We start from the raw sequence: 20,155 nt of genomic DNA, 5'->3' as shown, positions 1-20,155 counted from the left end.
CACAACCTCCCATCCGCCCTGCTCTGTTCGTGACAGGGGAAGGCGCCCCAACTCCCTGATCAGCCCTGCTCTGTGTGTGACAGGGTGCGGCGCCACAACACCCCCCACCCCCCACGGGCCCTGCTCTGTGTGTGATGGGGTAGAGCCATAACCTCCCCATCGACCCTGCCCTGAGTGTGACAGTGGCGGCGTCCCAACCCCCTGATCTGCCCTGCTCTGTGTGTGACAGGGGGGAGCTCCCCAACCCCCTGATCGACCCTGCTCTGTGCGTGACAGGGTACCGAGTCCCAACCCCCCGATGGGCCCTGCTCTGTTAGTGACAGGGGGCAGCGTCCCAACCCCCTGATCGACCATGCTCTGTGGGTGACAGGGTGTGGTGCCGCAACCTCCCCATCGACCCTGCCTTGAGTGGGACAGGGGGCGGTGCCCCAACCCCCCAATCGGCACTACCCTGAGCGTGACTGAGGGTGGCATCGCAACCTCCCAATCCACCCTGCTCTGTGCATGACAGGGGTTGGTGCCCCAACTCCCCAATCGACCCTGCTCTGAGCCCAACTAGGGGCTGCACCTAGGGATTGGGCCTGCCCTCTGCCACCCGGGAGCAGGCCTAAGCCAGCAGGTCGTTATCTCCTGAGGGGTCCCAGACTGCGAGAGGGCACAGGCTGGGCTGAGGGACACCCCCACTCCCCCCCGACTGCACAAATTTTGGTGCACCGGGCCTCTACTATACATATATATAATAGTACTGTACGAAAGTGTTTAACAAAATATGAAATAATAGTTATTGGAATGGAATTATAGGATGGATAATAGATGGGGCTCACAGGAGGCTTCAAATGGCTGTGGTCAATTTTCATTTCGAAAGAGTTGGTGAGTAAATGGCTATGTGTTTTATTATTTTTTATATTGTACTAGAGGACCGTTGCACGAAGAGATTCGTGCAATAGGCCTTCCCTTCCCCTGGCTGCCAGCACCAGTTTTCCTTTAGCACCCGGGACCCAGGCCCTCCTCCAGCCAGAACCTTCAGTCTTTGCTGCTCCAGTCAAAGCCTTCAGTCTTCACTCCCCGGCTTTGTGCCTATGTATGCAAATTAACCACCATCTTTGTTGGGTTAATTTGCATACTCTACTGATTGGCTGGTGAGTGTAGCAGAGGGATGGTCAATTTACATGTTTGTCTATTATTAGGTAAGATATAAAAGCTGTGTCTATTCTTTGGACACAAAAGAATGGTGTTTAAATGTTTCTTTGCAATGAAACATTTAAACACCAGGTGATTCAAAAGGTATGCAAATAGTAAAAAAAAAAAATACAAAACATAAAAGAAAAAATAAGTACAGAGATTAGTTAAGAAAAAATAAGTACAGAGATTAGTTTCCAAGAATTACAGTAGAATAAAAAAAGAGTAAGTTTTATTTATTCATGTTTTTCCTATGAGAACATTAATTCTTCCTCAAAGATATGGACATAATGTGTTAACAATGAAAGTGTATAACAGAAAGAATACTTACCTTAAAATCCAAATGTCTACACACCACTTATCAAGGAAAAAATTTAGCTCATGGTCCTGATGTCATCTAAATATGCTACTTCAGTAAAATAACAAACTATATTAAGTTTATTTTCCCCTAAAGGTAGTCACTGAGTCAAAGTTCATCTTACTAACATTTCCTTAAACATACACAGAATGACTTGAGTTTCATTGCAGAAATCCCAACCTCTGCTCAGATCAGTACTCCAATCAGTTTTACTGCTCAGAACAGTAACAGCACCTTAATCAGTTCTTTTTATTTATTTTTATTATACCCACACACACAAACACACACACACACACACACACACACACATACACACAAATTATTGATTTCAGAAAGGAAGGGAAAGAGAGAGATAAAAACATCAATGATGAGAGGGAATCGTTGATCAGCTGCCTCCTGCCTACTGGGGATAGAGCCTACAACCCGGGCATGTGCCCTGACAGGGAATGAACTGTGACCTCCTGGTTCATAGGTCGATGCTCAACAACTGAGCCACATGGGCAGGGCTTAACCAGTTCTTTTTAGTTAATATTTCCCTCAAAAGGATCAAGAAACTTAGTTTTGTATCATTAGTAATCCAGAAAAAATATAAATTAGATTTTAAATGTTTCAGTAGACAGAAGTAAAAAGTTTATGTTTCATCAAATCCCACACTGCATTTACCTATGAAATAAAAATCTTTCCAAAATTTAAACAAGCAAAAAAAGAGAAAATAAAAATTTACCTCATAAGTGCAAATATTGAATAACTATTAATGAAATACATATAAATATCAATCAATTACCTATTTAAATTTTTATTTCTAAATGGTATCTGAAGCTACACATAATCTTACCTGGGGAGGATAGTTGCTCTCTGAAGACCACCTTGAAGATTGGTCATTTGGTTTATCCACTAAAATATTCCTGAAATAAAGAAAATTATAAAAATTAAAAGAATAAGTGAACATAAATATGCAAAGTGATGAATAATCTACTAGATCAGTGATGGTGAACCTATGACACGCATGTCAGAGGTGACATGCGAACTCTTTTTTGGTTGATTTTTCTTTGTTAAATGGCATTTAAATATATAAAATTAATATCAAAAATATAAATCTTTGTTTACTTTGGTTGCAAATATCAAAAAATTTCTATATGTGACACGGCACCAGAGTTAAGTTAGGGTTTTTCAAAATGCTGACACGCTGAGCTCAAAAGGTTCGCCATCACTGTATTAGATGCTAAAATTATTATCAAGTTATATAATGTCTGGAACTTGAAAAAGAGGAGAAAATAGAAACAGAAAACATCTAGTATATATAATATTCTAAAATATGATAAAGATAGCAATTCAAAATATTGAGAAAACCAAGAAAAACATAGTTCTATTTCATACCAAGTGATAATTAATGTATTTAATGTGCAGATGTATTTAGGAATTTAAGGCAAAAACAAAGCAGTAAAATACCTAATAATAAATAAAATACCACATACATGTTATATTAGATACAATTATATTGTATTATTACATATTATATAATTGTAATCAATCTATGAATCAAGGAAGTCTTTTAGCCCATCATCAAAAGCAGAACTGTAGGTGAAAAAAGAAATTGATATAAATAACTTTGGAAAATGGTGCCTTCACTGGAAACTGGAAACTAAAGATAACTGGAACCATACAGAAAAACTACTTTATTTGGTAAACTTGTCTTTCACAGGAACATGGGTTAATTCTGAAATACTTTATATGTATATTCAGATTGAACAAATAAATAAACAGATCGTAGATGATGGGAGCTAAGCTTCTCACACTGGAGTGGTAAGCGACAGAAAAGCAAGGGTTGGGAGGTTAGAAAGAACCAGTGGTATTAGATTAGAATCAAAGATATCAGTGTGAACTCATGTTTAGTTTAATATAAACAGGTTCACAAGTAATAATAGATATGTGTGTGTACACACACTAATCCTACTTCTGTTCACTAAGAGGGACTAGAAGCAGTGACACTTCAATGGCAATGAGCACACCCAGCATCCATATCTTGGTTTCTACATACCACAGTCAAATAAAATAAACAGGGATTGTTGGGGAAGTGACTGATTCTACAGTCAGGGCAGGGAATTCAGAAGATTAAAGCTCAGAAGATCATGTAATATTATTAACAACAACAAAAAAACAAGAAAATAATTGGGGCATGCAAAAGGTGCAGAGAAATCAACATGAAAGAAGGATAAATGGTCAAAGCTGAAATAACATAAATAACAAAATAAATAATTTTGGTTGATTTTTCTTTGTTAAATGGCATTTAAATATATAAAATAAATATCAAAAATATAAATCTTTGTTTTACTATGGTTGCAAATATCAACCATTTTAGGACCAGTAGTCCTAAAAACTCTAAATATAATGAAAAGCAAGGAAGATTGAAAAAATGTCACAGACCAGAGAAGAATAAGGAAACATGAAAACTAAAAGTAGTTGACCCTTGATTATGTCTACTGAGATGAGGATGTTTTTCAATAAGTGCAATACTGTACCAGTATTTTTCTCTTTCTTATGATTTTCTTAACATATTTTCTCTAACTTACTTTATTGAAAGAACACATTACATAAAACAAAGAATATATAAAATATGTATTAATCAACTGCTTATGTTCTTGGTAACTTGGGGGGAGGGGAGGATCAAAAGTTAGATGCAGATTTTTTACAACGAGGGGTCAACACCCCTAACCAGCATGTTGTTCAAGAGTCAATGGTATCTTGGATGGGATCCTAAATCAGAAAGTGGACATCAGTGAGAAACTAGTGAAATGCAAATAAAATGTGGGTTTTAGGTAATAGTAATGCACCAATCAATGTTGGTACCTTAGTTGTGACAAATGTACCATCTATATCAATCTATATAAAAGCCTAAGCAACGGGCTGACCATACAACCATCCAACCGGTGGATGATACACACTGACCACCAGCAGGCAGATGCTCAATGCAGGAGCGGAAACCACGGGCATGGAAACATGGAACAGACTGATAAATCTTAGAGGGAAGCGGGGGGGAGGGCGGGAAGAGATTAACCGAAGATCTTATATGCATACTAGAGGCCCGGTGCACAGGTTCATGTACCTGTGGGGTCCCTCGGCCTGGCCTACATCCTCTCACAATCCGGGAACCCTTGGGGATGTCGGAGAGCCGGTTTCAGCCCAATACTCGCAGGCCAGGCCAAGGGACCCCGCAATGGGCCTCTAGTCCTATCTAATAAAAGAGAAACATGGTAATTAGCCATACGTCCGCTACCCTTCCCATTGGCTAATCAGGGCGATATGCAAATTAACTGCCAGCCAAGATGGCGTCCAGCAGCCAGGCAGCTTGAAGCGAACATGAGGCTTGCTTGCTTCAGTGACGGAGGACTCCAATGTTCCCCACCTGCTGCTGCCGGCCTCTGAGCTTGCAGTCTGAAACACTGTTACAAAAATAGAAGCTAAACAAAACCCCAGAAACCTGCTTTCAGCCAACCAGGATCTCAGAGCCGGAGTTGAAACAGTGTTTCGATTAAAGAACCCAAACAAACCAGATACCTGCTTTCAGCAGCGGAGGCCTACGAGCTGGAGCCAAGCCTCAGAGCTAAAGCTGGCCCAGAATTAAAAAAGAAAAAAGAAAAAAAGGAGCGGTTGGGAGCTTCAGTCACCGGCAGCCTGAAAACAGCCCTCAGCCCCTCACCCAGACTGGCCAGGCACCCCAGTGGGGACCCCCACCCTGAAGGGTGTGTGACCAGCTGCCAACAGCCATCATCCCCTCATCCAGGCTGGCCAGGCACCCCAGTGGGGACCCCCACCCTGATCCAGGACACCCTTTAGGGCAAACCAGCCGGCCCCCACCTGTGCACCAGGCCTCTATCCTATATAGTAAAAGGGTAATATGCCTCCCAGCACCGGGATCAGCGGAGCCGCAAGGCCTCCTGGCACCGGGATCAACGTGACAGGGGGCAGCGCCCAAACCCCCTGATCGCCCTGTGGCTCTGTGTGTGCCAGGGGGCGGGGCCACAACCTCCCTATCCGCCCTGCTCTGTTCATGACAGGGGAAGGCACCCCAACCCCCGATCAGCCCTGCTCTGTGCCTGATAGGGGGAGCTCCCCAACCCCCTGATCGCCCTGCGGCTCTGTGTGTGACAGGCTGCAGTGTCCCAACCCCCTGATCGGCCCTCCTCTGTGTGTGACAGGGTGCAGCGCCCCAACCCCCCACCCCACAGGCCCTGCTCTGTGTGTGATGGGGTAGAGTCATAACCTCCCCATCGTCCCTGCCCTGAGTGTGACAGTGGCGGTGCCCCAACCCCTGATCGGCCCTGCTCTGTGGGTGATAGAGGGCGACGCCCCAACTGCCCCCCATGGGCCCTGTTCTGTGTGTGACAGGGTAGAGCCATAACCTCCCCATCAGCCCTGCCCTGAGTGTGACAGAGTGCAGTGCCCCAACCCCCTGATCCGCCCTGCTCTGTGTGTGACAGGGGGCGGTGCCCCAACTTCCCTATCGGCCCTACTCTGTGAGTGACAGGGGGGAGCTCCTCAACCCCCTGATCAACCCTGTTCTGTGCGTGACACGGGGGAGCACCCCAACCCCGATTGACCCTGCTCTGTGCGTGACAGGGTACGGAGCCCCAACCCCCCTGATGGGCCCTGCTCTGTGCGTGACAGGGGGTAGCACCGCAACCTCCCCATCAACCCTGCCTTGAGTGTGACAGGGGGCGGTGCCCCAACCACCCAATTGGCCCTACCCTGAGCGTGACTGAGGGTGGCATCGCAACCTCCAGATCCGCCCTGCTCTGTGCATGGCAGGGGTTGGCGCCCCAACTCCCCAATCGGCCCTGCTCTGAGCCTGACTAGGGGCTGCACCTAGGGATTGGGCCTGCCCTCTGCCACCCGGGAGCAGGCCTAAGCCAGCAGGTCGTTATCTCCCAAGCGGTCCCAGACTGCAAGAGGGCACAGGCCGGGCTTAGGGACCCCTCCCTCATCCCCCCCAAGTGCACAAATTTTTGTGCACCGGGCCTCTAGTCCTATATAATAAAAGGCTAATATGCAAATCAACGAATGGCAGAACAACCCGTCGCTATGACGTGCACTGACCACCAGGGGGCAGATGCTCAACACAGGAGCTGCCCCCTGGTCGTCAGTGCGAAGGGCCGCTCAGCCAGAAGCCCTGAGCCAGGCTCACAACTGGCACGCAGTGGCAGTGGCAGAAGCCTCTCCTACCTCTGCGGCAGCGCTAAGGATGTCTGACTGCCGGCTTAGGCCCGCTCCCCATGGAGAGCGGGCCTAAACCATCAGTCAAACATCCCCCAAGGGCTCCCAGACTGCGACAGGGCGCAGGCCAGTCTAAGGGACCTCCCCCCCCCCCCCCCGCGAGTACACATATTTCGTGCACCAGGCCTCTAGTCCTAATATATAAAAAGCCAGGGGCTGTCACAACCGAAACAACTGGACAGGCGACTGAACATCAGGCTGCGTGGGGCAACTAGGCTGGCAGGGGAGTTAGTGAGGGACCACCAAACGACTGAACAGCAGGCTGCATGGGGCGACCAGGCCAGCAGGGGGGGCAGGTGGGGGTGACCAGGCTGGCAGGGCGGGGCAGTTGCGGGCAACCAGGCTGGCAGGAGAAGCAGTGAGGGGGCAACCAGGCCGGCAGAGGGGGGCAGTAAGGGGCGACTAGGCCGGCTGGGGGGCAGTTAGGGGCAACCAGGTCGGCGGGGGGATGGGGGGGCAGTTGGGGGCAACCAGGCTGGCATGGGGGGCCTACACTGGCAGTCAGACATCCTCCGAGGGGGTCCCAGATTGGAGAGAGTGCAAGCTGGGCTGAGTGGACCCCACCATGCACAATTTTGGGCACCGGGCCTCTAGTAGTAATATAAGATTTTAGCAAAGGGACAAACTAGGTGAGTGGCATATGGGAACTCTGTACTGCCTTTGCTACTCTTCTGTACTAGTATAGTAAGTCCTCCCTTAACACTGTAAATAGGTTCCGTGACTTCAAGTGAAATAATATATAATGTACCCAATTTTACCATAAGTTTAACTGATATAACAAAATTCTCCTCAGCATTTCATCAATCTAATAAGGAAACAAGATTATTTGAGGACCTGCTATAAATGTAAATTCATTCTCAAATAAAAAGTATACTTTCAAAAAGCTAGATTTCTACCTGGTATACAGAGGGTACTTAATAAATATCAAATAGATGAGTGAATAAAAATCTTTAAAGGCAGAACTATACAGAAAATTACTTTTACATACACATCTCACAAAGGTAAAAATAAATATATAAAATGACCTCAAACAAAATTAAAAGGCAACCAATCAATTAGAAAAATAAAAGCAATGTAAAACACAAAAAGCTAACTTAAAAATTCAGAATCTATTTTAAAAGGCCAATGGTCATAACGCCGTAACAACCAAACAACCGGTCACCAGGAGGTGCATGGAGCACCTTCTAGACCAGTGATGGCGAACCTATGACACTTTTTTGGTTGATTTTTCTTTGTTAAATGGCATTTAAATATATAAAATAAATATCAAAAACATAAATCTTTGTTTTACTATGGTTGCAAATGTCAAAAAATTTCTATATGTGACATGGCACCAGAGTTAAGTTAGGGTTTTTCAAAATGCTGACACGCTGAGCTCAAAAGGTTTGCCATCACTGGATTAGACCCTTCCCCCACCCCCTGGGGCATCGGCAGTGTCGGTGGAGCATCACAGGGCACCGCCAGCATCCACGGAGCATGCAAGGCATCGCAGGGCTGTGGAAATGGCTCTGATGGTAGGCTAGGCCTAGGGGACCCTACACAGGCATGAATTAATCATGCACTGGGCCTTTAGTCAATAATAACCAAAAATTGGAGATTAAAACAAAGACAGATTATCCCTATAATACTGTGCTCACACCCGAAAAAAAAAAGAAAAAAGCATGCTTTAATTATAACCTCAGTTGTTGGATAGAGCCAGTAAATAGTATTTCATTTTTGCTAGTAGGAATGCAAATTGATACAACTTTTTAGGAGAGAACTTTAATATAATACATATCAAAAACATTTTAAATGTACATATACTTTAAATAAAAATAATGATGCTAACCATGATGATACTAGCATCTAACATTTGTGAGCTTTTACTATATACCAGACACTGTTCTAAGTATTTTCCATATATAAGCGATTAAGAAACTGAGATAGATAAATTAATTTGCCTAAATATACACACCTACAAAGTAAGGATTGGAACCCAAGGCAATCTGATTCCAAAGTTAATGCTCTTAATCACCACACTATACAGCCTCAGTATTATTCCACTTCTTGGAACATAACCTAAAAAATAATCTAGGAGATGTAAATCACCCACCTTCATCACAGCACAATTTATAACAGCCAAACTATAAACAACCTAGCTGTCTAACAATAAGGAATTAATTAAATAAATTATGACATACCTATGTTACAGAATACCATGTAATCATGATGTATTCTACAGCCTGACTTTAGTATAGTTGCAAATGTTCACTACATACTAAGTGAAGGGAAAAAGTAGTTTACAGTACATACATGATTAATCAAGTGTTGTATGTAATAATAACATTCATGGAGAAAAGACAAAGTACATATACTACAATAGCTCTCAATGGTGAGATCAGAACAACCTTTTTGCCTTCTTTGTGCTTTTGTAGGGTGCCCTCTGCATCCGCACCTGTCACTGGTGGAAAAGGAGTTCTTGGGTGCCGCAGGGAAAAGAATTTCCTGAGGCCCTCACAAGAGGATGAGGTATGGTGGAATGCTTTATTGATTAGGTAAAATTAAGAGGGTTCCTTTCCAAGGTCCCATCTCCCTCTGTCTTGCCATGGAAAAAGTTGAATTTTGTCTTCAGAAGGGCTAAGATTAAAGCCACTGACCAGAGTCTCTGCTCTGTATTAAAGCACAGTCCAGTCCAGCATCTGGCTAGCTTGTTTCCATCTGCAGTCCATTTGTGTAGAGAGTCTGCATGGCCCTGGATTCCCATCTGCAGTCCATTTTTGTACAGGGTCTGCTTAAAGCCACATGGCAATGCCCAGCCGGTGTGGCTCAGTGGTTGAGTGTCAACCCATGAACCAGGTCATGGTTCAATTTCCAGTCTGGGCATATGCCTAAGTTTCAGGCTGGATCCTGAGTGGGGTGTGGACAAGAGGCAGCAACAAATGATTCTCTCTCATCATTGATGTTTCTATCTCTCCCTCTTCTTTCCTCTCTGAAATAAATAAAAATAAAAAAGATACTCAGGAATAAACTTAACCAAGGAGGTAAAATACTTGCACTCAGAAAACTACAGGACACTGAAAAAAGAGACAGAGGAAGATATAAACAAGTGAAGAATATACCATGTTCATGGATTAGTAGAATTAACATGGTTAAAATGTCCATACTACCCAAAGCAATCTACAGATTCAATGCAATCCCCATTAAAATACCAACGGCATATTTCACAATATGAACAAACACTTCAAAAACTTATATGGAACCAAAAAGACCCTGAATAACCACAGCAATCTTCAGAAAGAAGCATAAAGTTGGAGGGAATCACATTACCAGATATCAAGTTATATTACAAAGCCACTGTAATCAAAACAGCCTGGTACTGGCACAAGACATATAGATCAATGGAACAGAACAGAGACTCCAGAAGTAGACCCAAGCCACTATGCTCAATTAATATTTGACAAAGGAGGCAAGAGCATACAATGGAGTCAAGACAGTCTCGTCAATAAATGGTGTTGGGAAAATTGAAAGTGAACAAAGGGCAGCATCTAGGCAACAACTTTCAAGAAACAATCCTGTCAACAATCACATGAGCCTAAAAGCAGATTCTTCCCCACTCAAGACTCCAGATAAAACCCCATCCCTTACCAACACCTTGACTATAGCCCTGTAACAGATCTGAAGCAGAGGATACACCTAAACTATGCCCAAAATCTTGACCGTCATAAACTGTGCAATAATAAATGTGTATTGTTCGAGGCTGCTAAGTTTGTGATAATTTGTTATAGAGCAATCAAAAACTAACACAATGTCCTCTTCTTGATGTATATGGAAATATTTAAGAATGAAATAATCTTATATTCTTTTTATATTCATCTTAAACCATACCAGGAGAAAGAAAAAGAGGTGGGTGCAAATAGATTGTTTTATAAAAAATCAGGCAAAATGCTGATAGTTGTTGAAGGTGGGATTATTAGTATTCATTTTTCTCTATTGGTGAGTATGCTTGGAAAATGTTCATTACAAGTTTCTGAATGAATGAATGAGTGAAGTAATGATGACAGCAAACACACAAGCTCTTGGGAGTTTAGCTGTGTAGGGAAACAGATAAATGGGACATGTGAGATTAAGGCAAAGTTTTTTAAAGACTAATGAAAGGTGGTCCAATGGGCATTGAATGGCGGCAGAAGTAGAAATTGAATGGTGGATAATGTAGGAAAAGAAGAGATAACTGAATGAACAAAATCGGAATAAGATCCAAAGTGTAAGTGAAAGAACTAATCTAAAATGACCTCTCCCATTTTAACAGACAAAAAGATGGAGAAAATTAAGCACAGGTAAATTTCATAATGCTTAAGTGTACCCTGAACACACAATGATATCATTTTCATTGACAAAAAAGTTTATATTAATAAAATCTAAAATTTTTTCACACTGATAATATACTCTAGTCATGTACAGAATATGGATGAATTTACAGTATTAAGATGTGGACTCTAAACTCTGCTTCAATGCTTCCTTAATAAATGACCTTGGTTACACTCCTACTGGCCTAAGTTTCTGCATTTCAAAATTAATACCTACATTACACTCCGAAGAGTCATTGTTGAAAATTGTAGGCTGTCAATGGCCTAACAAATAGTAGGCATCTGCTTATCAACACCCAGAGCAAAACTCAAGTCACCTTATTACCAAGCACTTGAAAATGTTTGAGCCTGTAGCAATTATCTCTAAGGATTCAAAGCACTCTGGGATCACGTACTTCAATCACATACACATTCCACACAAGTAAAATGCAGCAACCCCTGGGGAAAAGCGAATGGCAACAAAATAAACAAACATTCCCAAACAGAATGGTAAAATAGGAAACTCACACTAGCACAAAATCAGAAAACTAGCTAATGTGGGTTGGGGGTCTCCAAACAACAGAAAAATCCGCTAAGACAGCCATATAAGAAATATTCCTCAGAAAGTTTGAATCATAATCTTTTCTGAAATTAAACAACTGGCCCTTCAGAATATATTTCAAAAATTAAAATTGCCCTTTTCTATCTAAAGCAAAGACCATTAAAGTTGGGCATGATATGGAAGAGATTTACTGCTTAATATGTACATCTCCAAACCTCAGACAAAATAACAATATATCTACAAAGAAATTAGAAATTTAAGATATCAAACTCTTTCCAAGCACCCTCAAAAGCTGCATTTACATGTAATTAATTACATGAAAATAATCATAATCAGCTTCTTACTAAATCAAGTTCTCAAAATATCTTTGTTGGGCAAATTAGCTTAATTTGAGTTACTAAATGTTTAATGGGGAAGGTACATTTATTTAAAAAACTATTCTGTAATATCAACATCTTGCTATTATCCTGTGCCAAAAAGGCCTTAATCTAATCCTCTCATTTTGTATGAAAATAAATAAAAGGCCAGAGAAACTAAATGATTGATCCAAAATTACCGATTAATTGGTGGCAGAACTGGAATTAGAGCCCAAGTCTCCTGTCCTTGTTCAGTGTTCTCTCTATGCTATACTGTTTAGATTTTTTCATGTTTTCCTTTGTACCAGATCTAACTCCTCCCCCCAGCTTAATGCAATAATTCAAATTGTACTAATGGTGAGAGATTAAATCAATATTAACTAATCCAAATGCATTCATTTTGTGAGACTTCTCCCCCTACCCTCTTAATCAAGCACGTCAAACTCGCGGCCCACAATGAACATTTTTGGGGCCCAGCCAATATAACAGTATGTAAGAAACGTTTTAATAAAAAGTTTGTAATTTTTACAATGTCCTATTATACATAATTATTAATAATGAACTACAACGTTCACTAATGACTGATTACTATAATCGTGTTGCATTCATTTCCCTTACAGGCACACCATATCTCTCCACTAATACTAGCAGCAAGTATTTTAGCAGTCGATTACCACATCATTATTCTTGTACTGACTTGTTTGATGTGCGCAACAGGAAATATTTCGCTTTCAGAGAACAAGAAAAATAGGTTTATTTGCATTACACTTATTAATTTGTGCAGTTGTTCAGTGTCTGGTAAGTTAATGTTCAAGAAAAAAATATTAATTTTTATTAAAATGTTCTATTTTTTTATGTTAACAATGACTCATTTATTTCAGCCCTTTGTATTCAGCATGTCTCTATCGAAATAAACCTATGTTTCTGTGAAAATTGAAGCTTTTGTTTTTTTGCAGCCCACATAAACTTAAACCTTGTTTATCTGGCCCATGTTGGCCTTTTGAGTTTGACATGCTTGCTCTTAATAGATATCTTCCACCTCTTAAGTCCTATGGCACAGCATTTTTAAAACTCTGTTCCTCAGAAATACTACAAAGGATCTATAAGCATTTGAAAAATATATTTAACTATTCTTAAACCTATTTTAAAAAATCACTGCAAACACTCCCACTGTTCTGATTTGGTAATAATCAGGGCAGGCTAAGCGTTTGCTATATTAAGACTATGCACGTGCTGTCCCCAGACCTAGTTCTTTCCCTAGGTCTGATTTCATAAATGATGGTGATAAACTAAGAAAAAAAAATTTCAAAAGTACTTTAGAGCAAATATTATCACAATGGATATCACTCTCTATAAAAAAAAAAAAAAACTTGTTTACTTTGCTTTTATGCTAACTTTGGAATAAAATTTCTCCTGAAATCTCTGTATCAATATAAACTTCAAAGTGTGTCACTGATTTATATGACTTTAATTGTATGCTGGTCTTTTAAAAATTCAGTTCTACATATGTCTGTTCATGTAAAATTCACAATTCACAACTATAACATAATTACTGGTTGGATAAGGCTCAGGACTGTTTGGTTTTAATGCTCTCCTCAAAGCTTAATAAGATATGTCACATGTAAAGTCACATTATATAGATCACTGTAGCCCAGAATATAAATTTGAAGTGTTTTTCTGACTTTTTAAATTATTATAGGGAATGTAAGCAGTTTGACGATAAAACTTTGAAAATAAGTTTATTACAGATGATAATCAATTCTCCTCATTCAACTTTCAGACAACATATATGTATCTTACATGCTTAAAGCTCTCAGCCTTTCCTTTATCAAATGCAGAATGTTCACCAGTTGATAAACTAATAGTTTAAAATACTGTGCCAGTTAAGATCCTACATGCCAACATGCCCAACATGCCAGTCAACATTTGTTTCCAAAGCAATCCCAGTGTCCATTTTTATAATTTTAAAAGTATTTTATTGCAGTTCTATTATTTTATAAGAATGAATGGAAAATGAAAATTTAAAAGCCTACTGGTAATATTAATTCAACTAAAACAATATTGGGCATCAAGTGATCCAAAAAGAAAACTTCAGACACTAAACAAACTTAACCAGCTTGAATATAAATGAAACACTGAGAAAGTTTAAAAGATCACATCAAAAGCTCCAGTATAGGTATGCCAATTATGGACCTATTCACTCTCACCTCCAAATTCACCCTTTTTGCCTACTCTTGGAAAATGAATTTGGGCCCTTTAATTTTCCTTTGCCGGCTGGCAAAAGTTAAGCTTTGTCAGCAGAGGGGGCAGGAGAGTCACCTCAAGAAATGTCACCTCAAGAAATAAGAGTGATTTTGCTCCCTTGTTCGGGTATGCTTACCCAGAAGACTCCTGCACTACAGATGTTTCTTCAGCATTCTGCTCCTGCAGCATATGTGGCTTCCTCAAAGTGTTCATGTGAGCAGCTTTTCTAGCACCAGGCTCCTACATCAGAATGTATACTTCTTGAGGGTATTTTTTTTTTCAGTCTCTTGACATTTAGCAAGCCTTTTCAAACTAATGACTTCAATCTTTCTTCAACTCAGAAAAATTTTCCTCTATTTTTAAAATTTCAACCTTCTCCTTTTATTTTTATTTTTTTTCTGGTATCTTTCTAGACCTACTATCAGGTATAAAGTGCAGGGCTGCTATATACTGTTGCACAGGTTGCACTTTTTTGACAAGAAGAACCCACTAAGGAGTAAAAGCTGAAATCCAGCCTGTGTCCCACTTAACCCAGACCTATATCCTGGTCAAAAAGTATCATCTGTTCATTGAACCATGAAAATACAAAAGTGGACCTTCTGGATCAAGGCTAGCTACCATGTCTAAACTTTTCACTAATATTTTTCTTATCTTTTTCTTTTTGTTGTAGATTTCGGATCTTTTTCTATGTGTATGTATGTATAGATGTATACATACATAGCTATAGATGTATATGTCCATAACTATAGAACAATTATTATTTTTGACAGCTAATTCACTAATTTGTTAATTTAATAAACATTATGCTGGACTACAATGATATGAGGGGAGGGGGAAAATTTCCATAGTTCCTATGAAGCCTGTGGTCTAGTTGGAGGGATAGCTATTAATCAAGTAATCACACAAATAAATGTATAATTAAAATTGTATAAAGTGACATAGGAGAAAGGTATACATTTTTAATGAAAGCATTTAACTGTTGGAGCAGAGGAAGGGATGCCAGACACATTGGGGGGACAGGGTAAAACGGTTTCCTGAGAAAGCAACATTTTAGCAACAGCTAAAGAATAAGTAGGAATTAGGTTTTATAGCTCTTCTCCTCAAACTACTTAAATCAGAAGGGAAAGGAAAAAAGGGGACAATGAAAGGAAGGGAAAGGGTACATATCTAAGGATGCTGAAAATAATTTACTGTTGCTATTTATATAAAACAACATGCCTTACCAACAAATACATAGATGACGATTATAATATCAGTCATACTAAAGGAATGTAAGGAAAGTTAAATAGTATTAAATACTGACAATACTTACAAACCAACAACTTTACATTAGACCCAAGTATCTTCCTTCTAAACATTGTCTCACATAAATATAATACTCCCATAAAAATTCTAGTAAAAAGGTAGACAATATAAAAATTACATTAACAGGAAAGGAAAATAACTATATATTTCTGGCAGATAAAATTCTCAATTTCTGGACATCATAAACAAGTAAGTCTCAAGAGATTGACAAATCAACATAACCAAGAATAAAAATCTCATTTTAACTCCTAGTCAATAAGTACTTAAAACAATTTTAAACAAAAAATGCTATGTTTATTCCATAATTTTTCCCATCAGATATTAGTAATAAGCACTTAAAAGTGTCAAAAGGAAAAATGAAGAAAAACACTGAGCAAAAAAATATGGGGCTCAAGTGTCAGGTTACTACATTAATATCATTATGAGGAATTCATAACCTACAAGGTATGAGTCTATTCCATAAGAACTAAACACAGTTTTCTGATTCTGGAATAGCTTGTGGCAGAAAAACATTCCCTTTCAGAACTAGAAAGGCTGTATAACACATAGGAGGAAAAAAGCTCTTAAGGTATCAGAGACTTTCTGAGGACCTAAGACTGGAATGCCAAAAAAAACAAAAAACCTATTGAAATGAATCCCACCTTCTATAGGTAGAGCTTTCCCTCTCTCAGTTCATTTCATCTATTTCTTTAATGGCACAGGGAAAGGGACTGAGAAACCAGGAAAGGACAGCCACTAAAGGGCAGAAAAGTCAGCCGAGCTTTTAATAATTTCACAGGGCCAAAGGAACAAAACTTGGTAGTTGGATCTTGCCATAACACCCAGGATTCCATAATGAAGGGAGACACAGAAGAACAAAACCAACAACACTATGTACTGATTTTCCTCTTGAGGCATTTGTTGATTCTTACTAGTAAACTATGCAGAGTAAGAAGCTAAAAAAGACAGCAGAAAGCAACTGGAAAGCAAGGAAAAGCTTTTAGGACTCTCATGCTGCTGGAGAGACAAAAGCAGGAGAGGACGAATAAAAACCCAGGCTCTCAGCTAGGTTCCCTGCAGGGTTACCAAAGCTGGGCAAACTAGAGGTTTACAAAACCTAAAACCCAACATTAAGTCACCTTAGTTCTTTTTTTTTTTTTTTATTGCTTAAAGTATTACAAAGGGTATTACATATGTATCCATTTTATCCCCCCGCCCTAGACAGTCCCCTAGCCTCCCCTATCCCCCAGTGTCTTATGTCCATTGGTTATGCTTATATGCATGCATACAAGTCCTTTAGTTGATCTCTGACCCCTACCTCCTGCCCCCCAACCCTCCCCGGCCTTCCCGCTGCAGCTCGACAATCTGTTTGAGGCAGCTCTGCCTCTGTATCTATTATTGTTCAAAAGTTTATAATGGTCTCTATTGTCCACGAATGAGTGAGATCATGTGGTATTTTTCCTTTATTGACTGGCTTATTTCACTTAACATAATGCTCTCCAGTTCCATCCATGACGTTGCAAATGGTAAGAGTTCCTTCCTTTTTACAGCAGCATAGTATTCCATCGTGTAGATGTACCACAGTTTTCTAATCCATTCATCTACTGATGGGCACTTAGGCTGTTTCCAGATCTTAGCTATGAAGTCACCTTAGTTCTTGACTGTTGAGGTGATCTGCCTCTATTCTACCTGCCTAGCAGAAGATGGGTGAATCCTCTCTAGAAAAATATATTAGGTTCGCAACTGTAATTGCGTTTAAATCTGCATATAATGTCTGGCATTCAATCAAAAGTTATCAATAATAATAAAAATTATAATAACTACTAGACCAACCAAGATACTTAAACAGAAGGGAAAAGATGAGAGAAATAGACCTGAGTGATCCAGATATTGAAGTTTACAGACACAGGTTTAAAGTAGTTTGACTGATATGTTCAAGAAAATATATGACAATGTGGAGATTTTCACCAGAGAATTAGAATCTATTGTGAAGAGAGAAGGGGTAGAAGAGGGAATACCAACTGAAAATTCTAGCCAAAAAAAACCAAACAAACAAACAACACAAAACAAAACAAAACAAAACAAAGCAAAACAAAACAAAACACACTATAGTTGAAATCAAGAATAAAATAGATGGGGTTAAAATCAGACTGAGCATAGCTGAACAGATAATTAGTGAGCTGGAACACAGGCAAATAAAACCTATCCAGAATGGAATAAGGAGAGAAAAAAATGATAGAAAGTGTAAGGGACAAATGGGACATGACAAAATATATAATATAGATTTAATTGGTGTCATAGAGGGAAGGAAAAAAAGAGTGCGGCAGAAACTATATCTGAAGAATCTTAATTTTTTTTTCAGAATTGATGAAAGAGTCATGCTACAGATCCAAGATGTACCAGAAACCCTGGAGTAAATACAAAGAAAATCATTGTATTCTTAGGTACTAATAGCTACATCTCTAAAATTAAAATGATTTTTGAATGATTGAAATACAGCAAATTTACATCACCACAAATAGCTGAAATGTATCTTATCTACATGTAAAACATCACAAAGTCCCTGTATTAGGCCCAAGAATCATTTATTAAAAATCCACTACATTTACCTAAAACTTTATGTAAATAATAGAAGCATTTACCTATGAGCAAAAAAATATTTTAACATAATATAAAACCTCCCAGCATTTGGTCAAGATAACAAGTACTGCATAAGGAATCTAAAGATGCTCAGAGAAGAATCATAACTTGCTAAGAGTCACAAAGTTCTGATTCCAGGAGCCAGTTCTGCAGCTTTAATCTCTAGACCTCCAACCACCTCATGATACTTTTTCTTTATCGTGGGAATCTTTACTTTTCTAAAGTTGTAAGATACCAGACTGAGACTATCAGAGCTTTCAGTGGCCAGTGAGGTTCCCAAACAAGGACAGTACCTAATCTCAGTTTAGGAAAGAAAGTCTGACAGTCCCCAACTCAATGGGTTGCAAGAGCCTATGGGATTGTAAGGAATCCTCAATCAATCATAGACCAAATAAATAATAAATCTCACAATATGTTCTATTTTCCAAATGTGATTACTAAATAAAAATTCATTTAAAAGCTAAAATTAAGGGAAAAAATAATTAGGAGCAAACATTTTGAATTATAAAGCATTCCCTATACATTTCTATGGACTTGTCTGATCAAAACCACATTCATAATCCCAACTTACTAAGGATAATGTCAAACTAAAGCCAGGATACACCAAAAAGAAAGTTTCCTACACAAACAATAAGAAAACAAACTGATAGCTTTAATCCAACAATTTAGTATCTAGGAACTCATCATAAATAATTTCAAGATTTGTTTCTGTAAACAAAAACAAAAGAAGCCCAAAGCCTATAATATCCAATAGGGGACCAATTAAATAAAATGCCAATACAGAGGGCTATTTAATAACATGAGGACATATTTACTATATATTAAAGAGAAAAAAATACAGAACAGCAAACAAAAGCCAAAACAAAATTGAAATATACATATAGACACAACAAAATATCTGGAATAATATATATCAAAGGGTGATGCGTTATCTTTGGGTGGTAGTATTAAGGGTAATTTATGTTGTTTCAGTGGGTCAATATTTTGCAAATATTCCACAAAAGACTTCTTAGGATGTTTTACAATTAGAAAAAAATACAAATTCATTTTTAAATGTGAAATTTTAAAATAGTTGAAATAGGTTCACTTCCTATCCTAGTAGTCAAATCATATATCACTTTTACTCTGAACCATGTTAACACAAGAAACAATTTTGATCAATGTTTGATTTTAAGAAATAAAGACTTATAGAAAAAAGGTAAACACACTTAATGATTCATCAAATGTTACTAACTAAACTTATGTTGTCTTTAAATAATATGTAAACCCAAATCATTCCAAATCAATGAAATTACCTAATATTTAAAAAATGCTTTCAACAGTCCTTCCAATTTTCATATTAATACATTAAAGCCATAAATGTAAAGATAAAATAGATCTAAATATCATTCCCTCTCTGTTCTAGCCTTATAGCATTTCTTATCTGTATTTCCAACTAGGCACATATTATAGTCAAGTAAAATAGTGAAGGAGCTTTGGTAATACAAGTCAGAGGCCCAAGATCAGAATCCTATCTCCTACCCTTTCAACTCTTAGACCTGGGCAAGTTAACTTACCTCTCAGTTTCCCTAGCTATACAAAAAAGAAAAGAAAAAAAGATAATATTTACCATAGAGTTTTTGTAAAAGACTAAATAAAAAACTGCAAGTGATAAGCATAGTGCCTGAAGACTAGAAGGTACTCAATAAGTGGTGGTTGTGAGTGAATAGAGGCATGTGCCACAGTTTTTAAGTCACAGAACTTGCCAAGCCTCTTGAAACCTGTATGACCTTGGACAAGTTACTTAACCTTTATGGAACTCAGTTTCCTCATCTGCAAAACAGATATAATACCTATCTTGCAGGTTTGTACAATTAGGTAAAACTAGATATAAAAATCATATTGCATATAGTAGCTACTCAATAAATTGTGGAATCACTATTAGCTATAGCAATAAACA

General features: G+C 39.1%; 1 protein-coding gene and 1 non-coding gene across 7 annotated transcripts in view; one reads left to right on the top strand and one right to left on the bottom strand.

The window, feature by feature from the left end:
- MKLN1 (muskelin 1) overlaps positions 1-20,155 on the bottom strand; it is a 330,333-nt gene that overhangs the window by 144,622 nt on the left and 165,556 nt on the right. For all 6 annotated transcript variants that reach the window (XR_009454700.1, XM_059711806.1, XM_059711807.1 and 3 more), the window contains one exon: positions 2,373-2,442. Coding sequence is in view for 5 of the 6 variants with exons in the window: in XM_059711806.1 (XP_059567789.1) it covers positions 2,373-2,442 (70 nt within the window). In the remaining variant the exon portion in view is untranslated. The remainder of the gene's footprint in view (positions 1-2,372; positions 2,443-20,155) is intronic.
- LOC132211594 (small nucleolar RNA SNORA72) lies at positions 13,204-13,338 on the top strand. The gene has a single exon (XR_009447502.1). It is a non-coding gene; the product is annotated as a small nucleolar RNA SNORA72 (small nucleolar RNA).

This window comes from Myotis daubentonii, chromosome 10 (genome assembly GCF_963259705.1).
Source record: "Myotis daubentonii chromosome 10, mMyoDau2.1, whole genome shotgun sequence".
NCBI classification, from domain to species: domain Eukaryota; kingdom Metazoa; phylum Chordata; class Mammalia; order Chiroptera; family Vespertilionidae; genus Myotis; species Myotis daubentonii.
The sequence above is the reverse complement of the archived record's forward strand: the minus strand, read 5'-3'. Positions and strand labels throughout refer to the sequence as shown.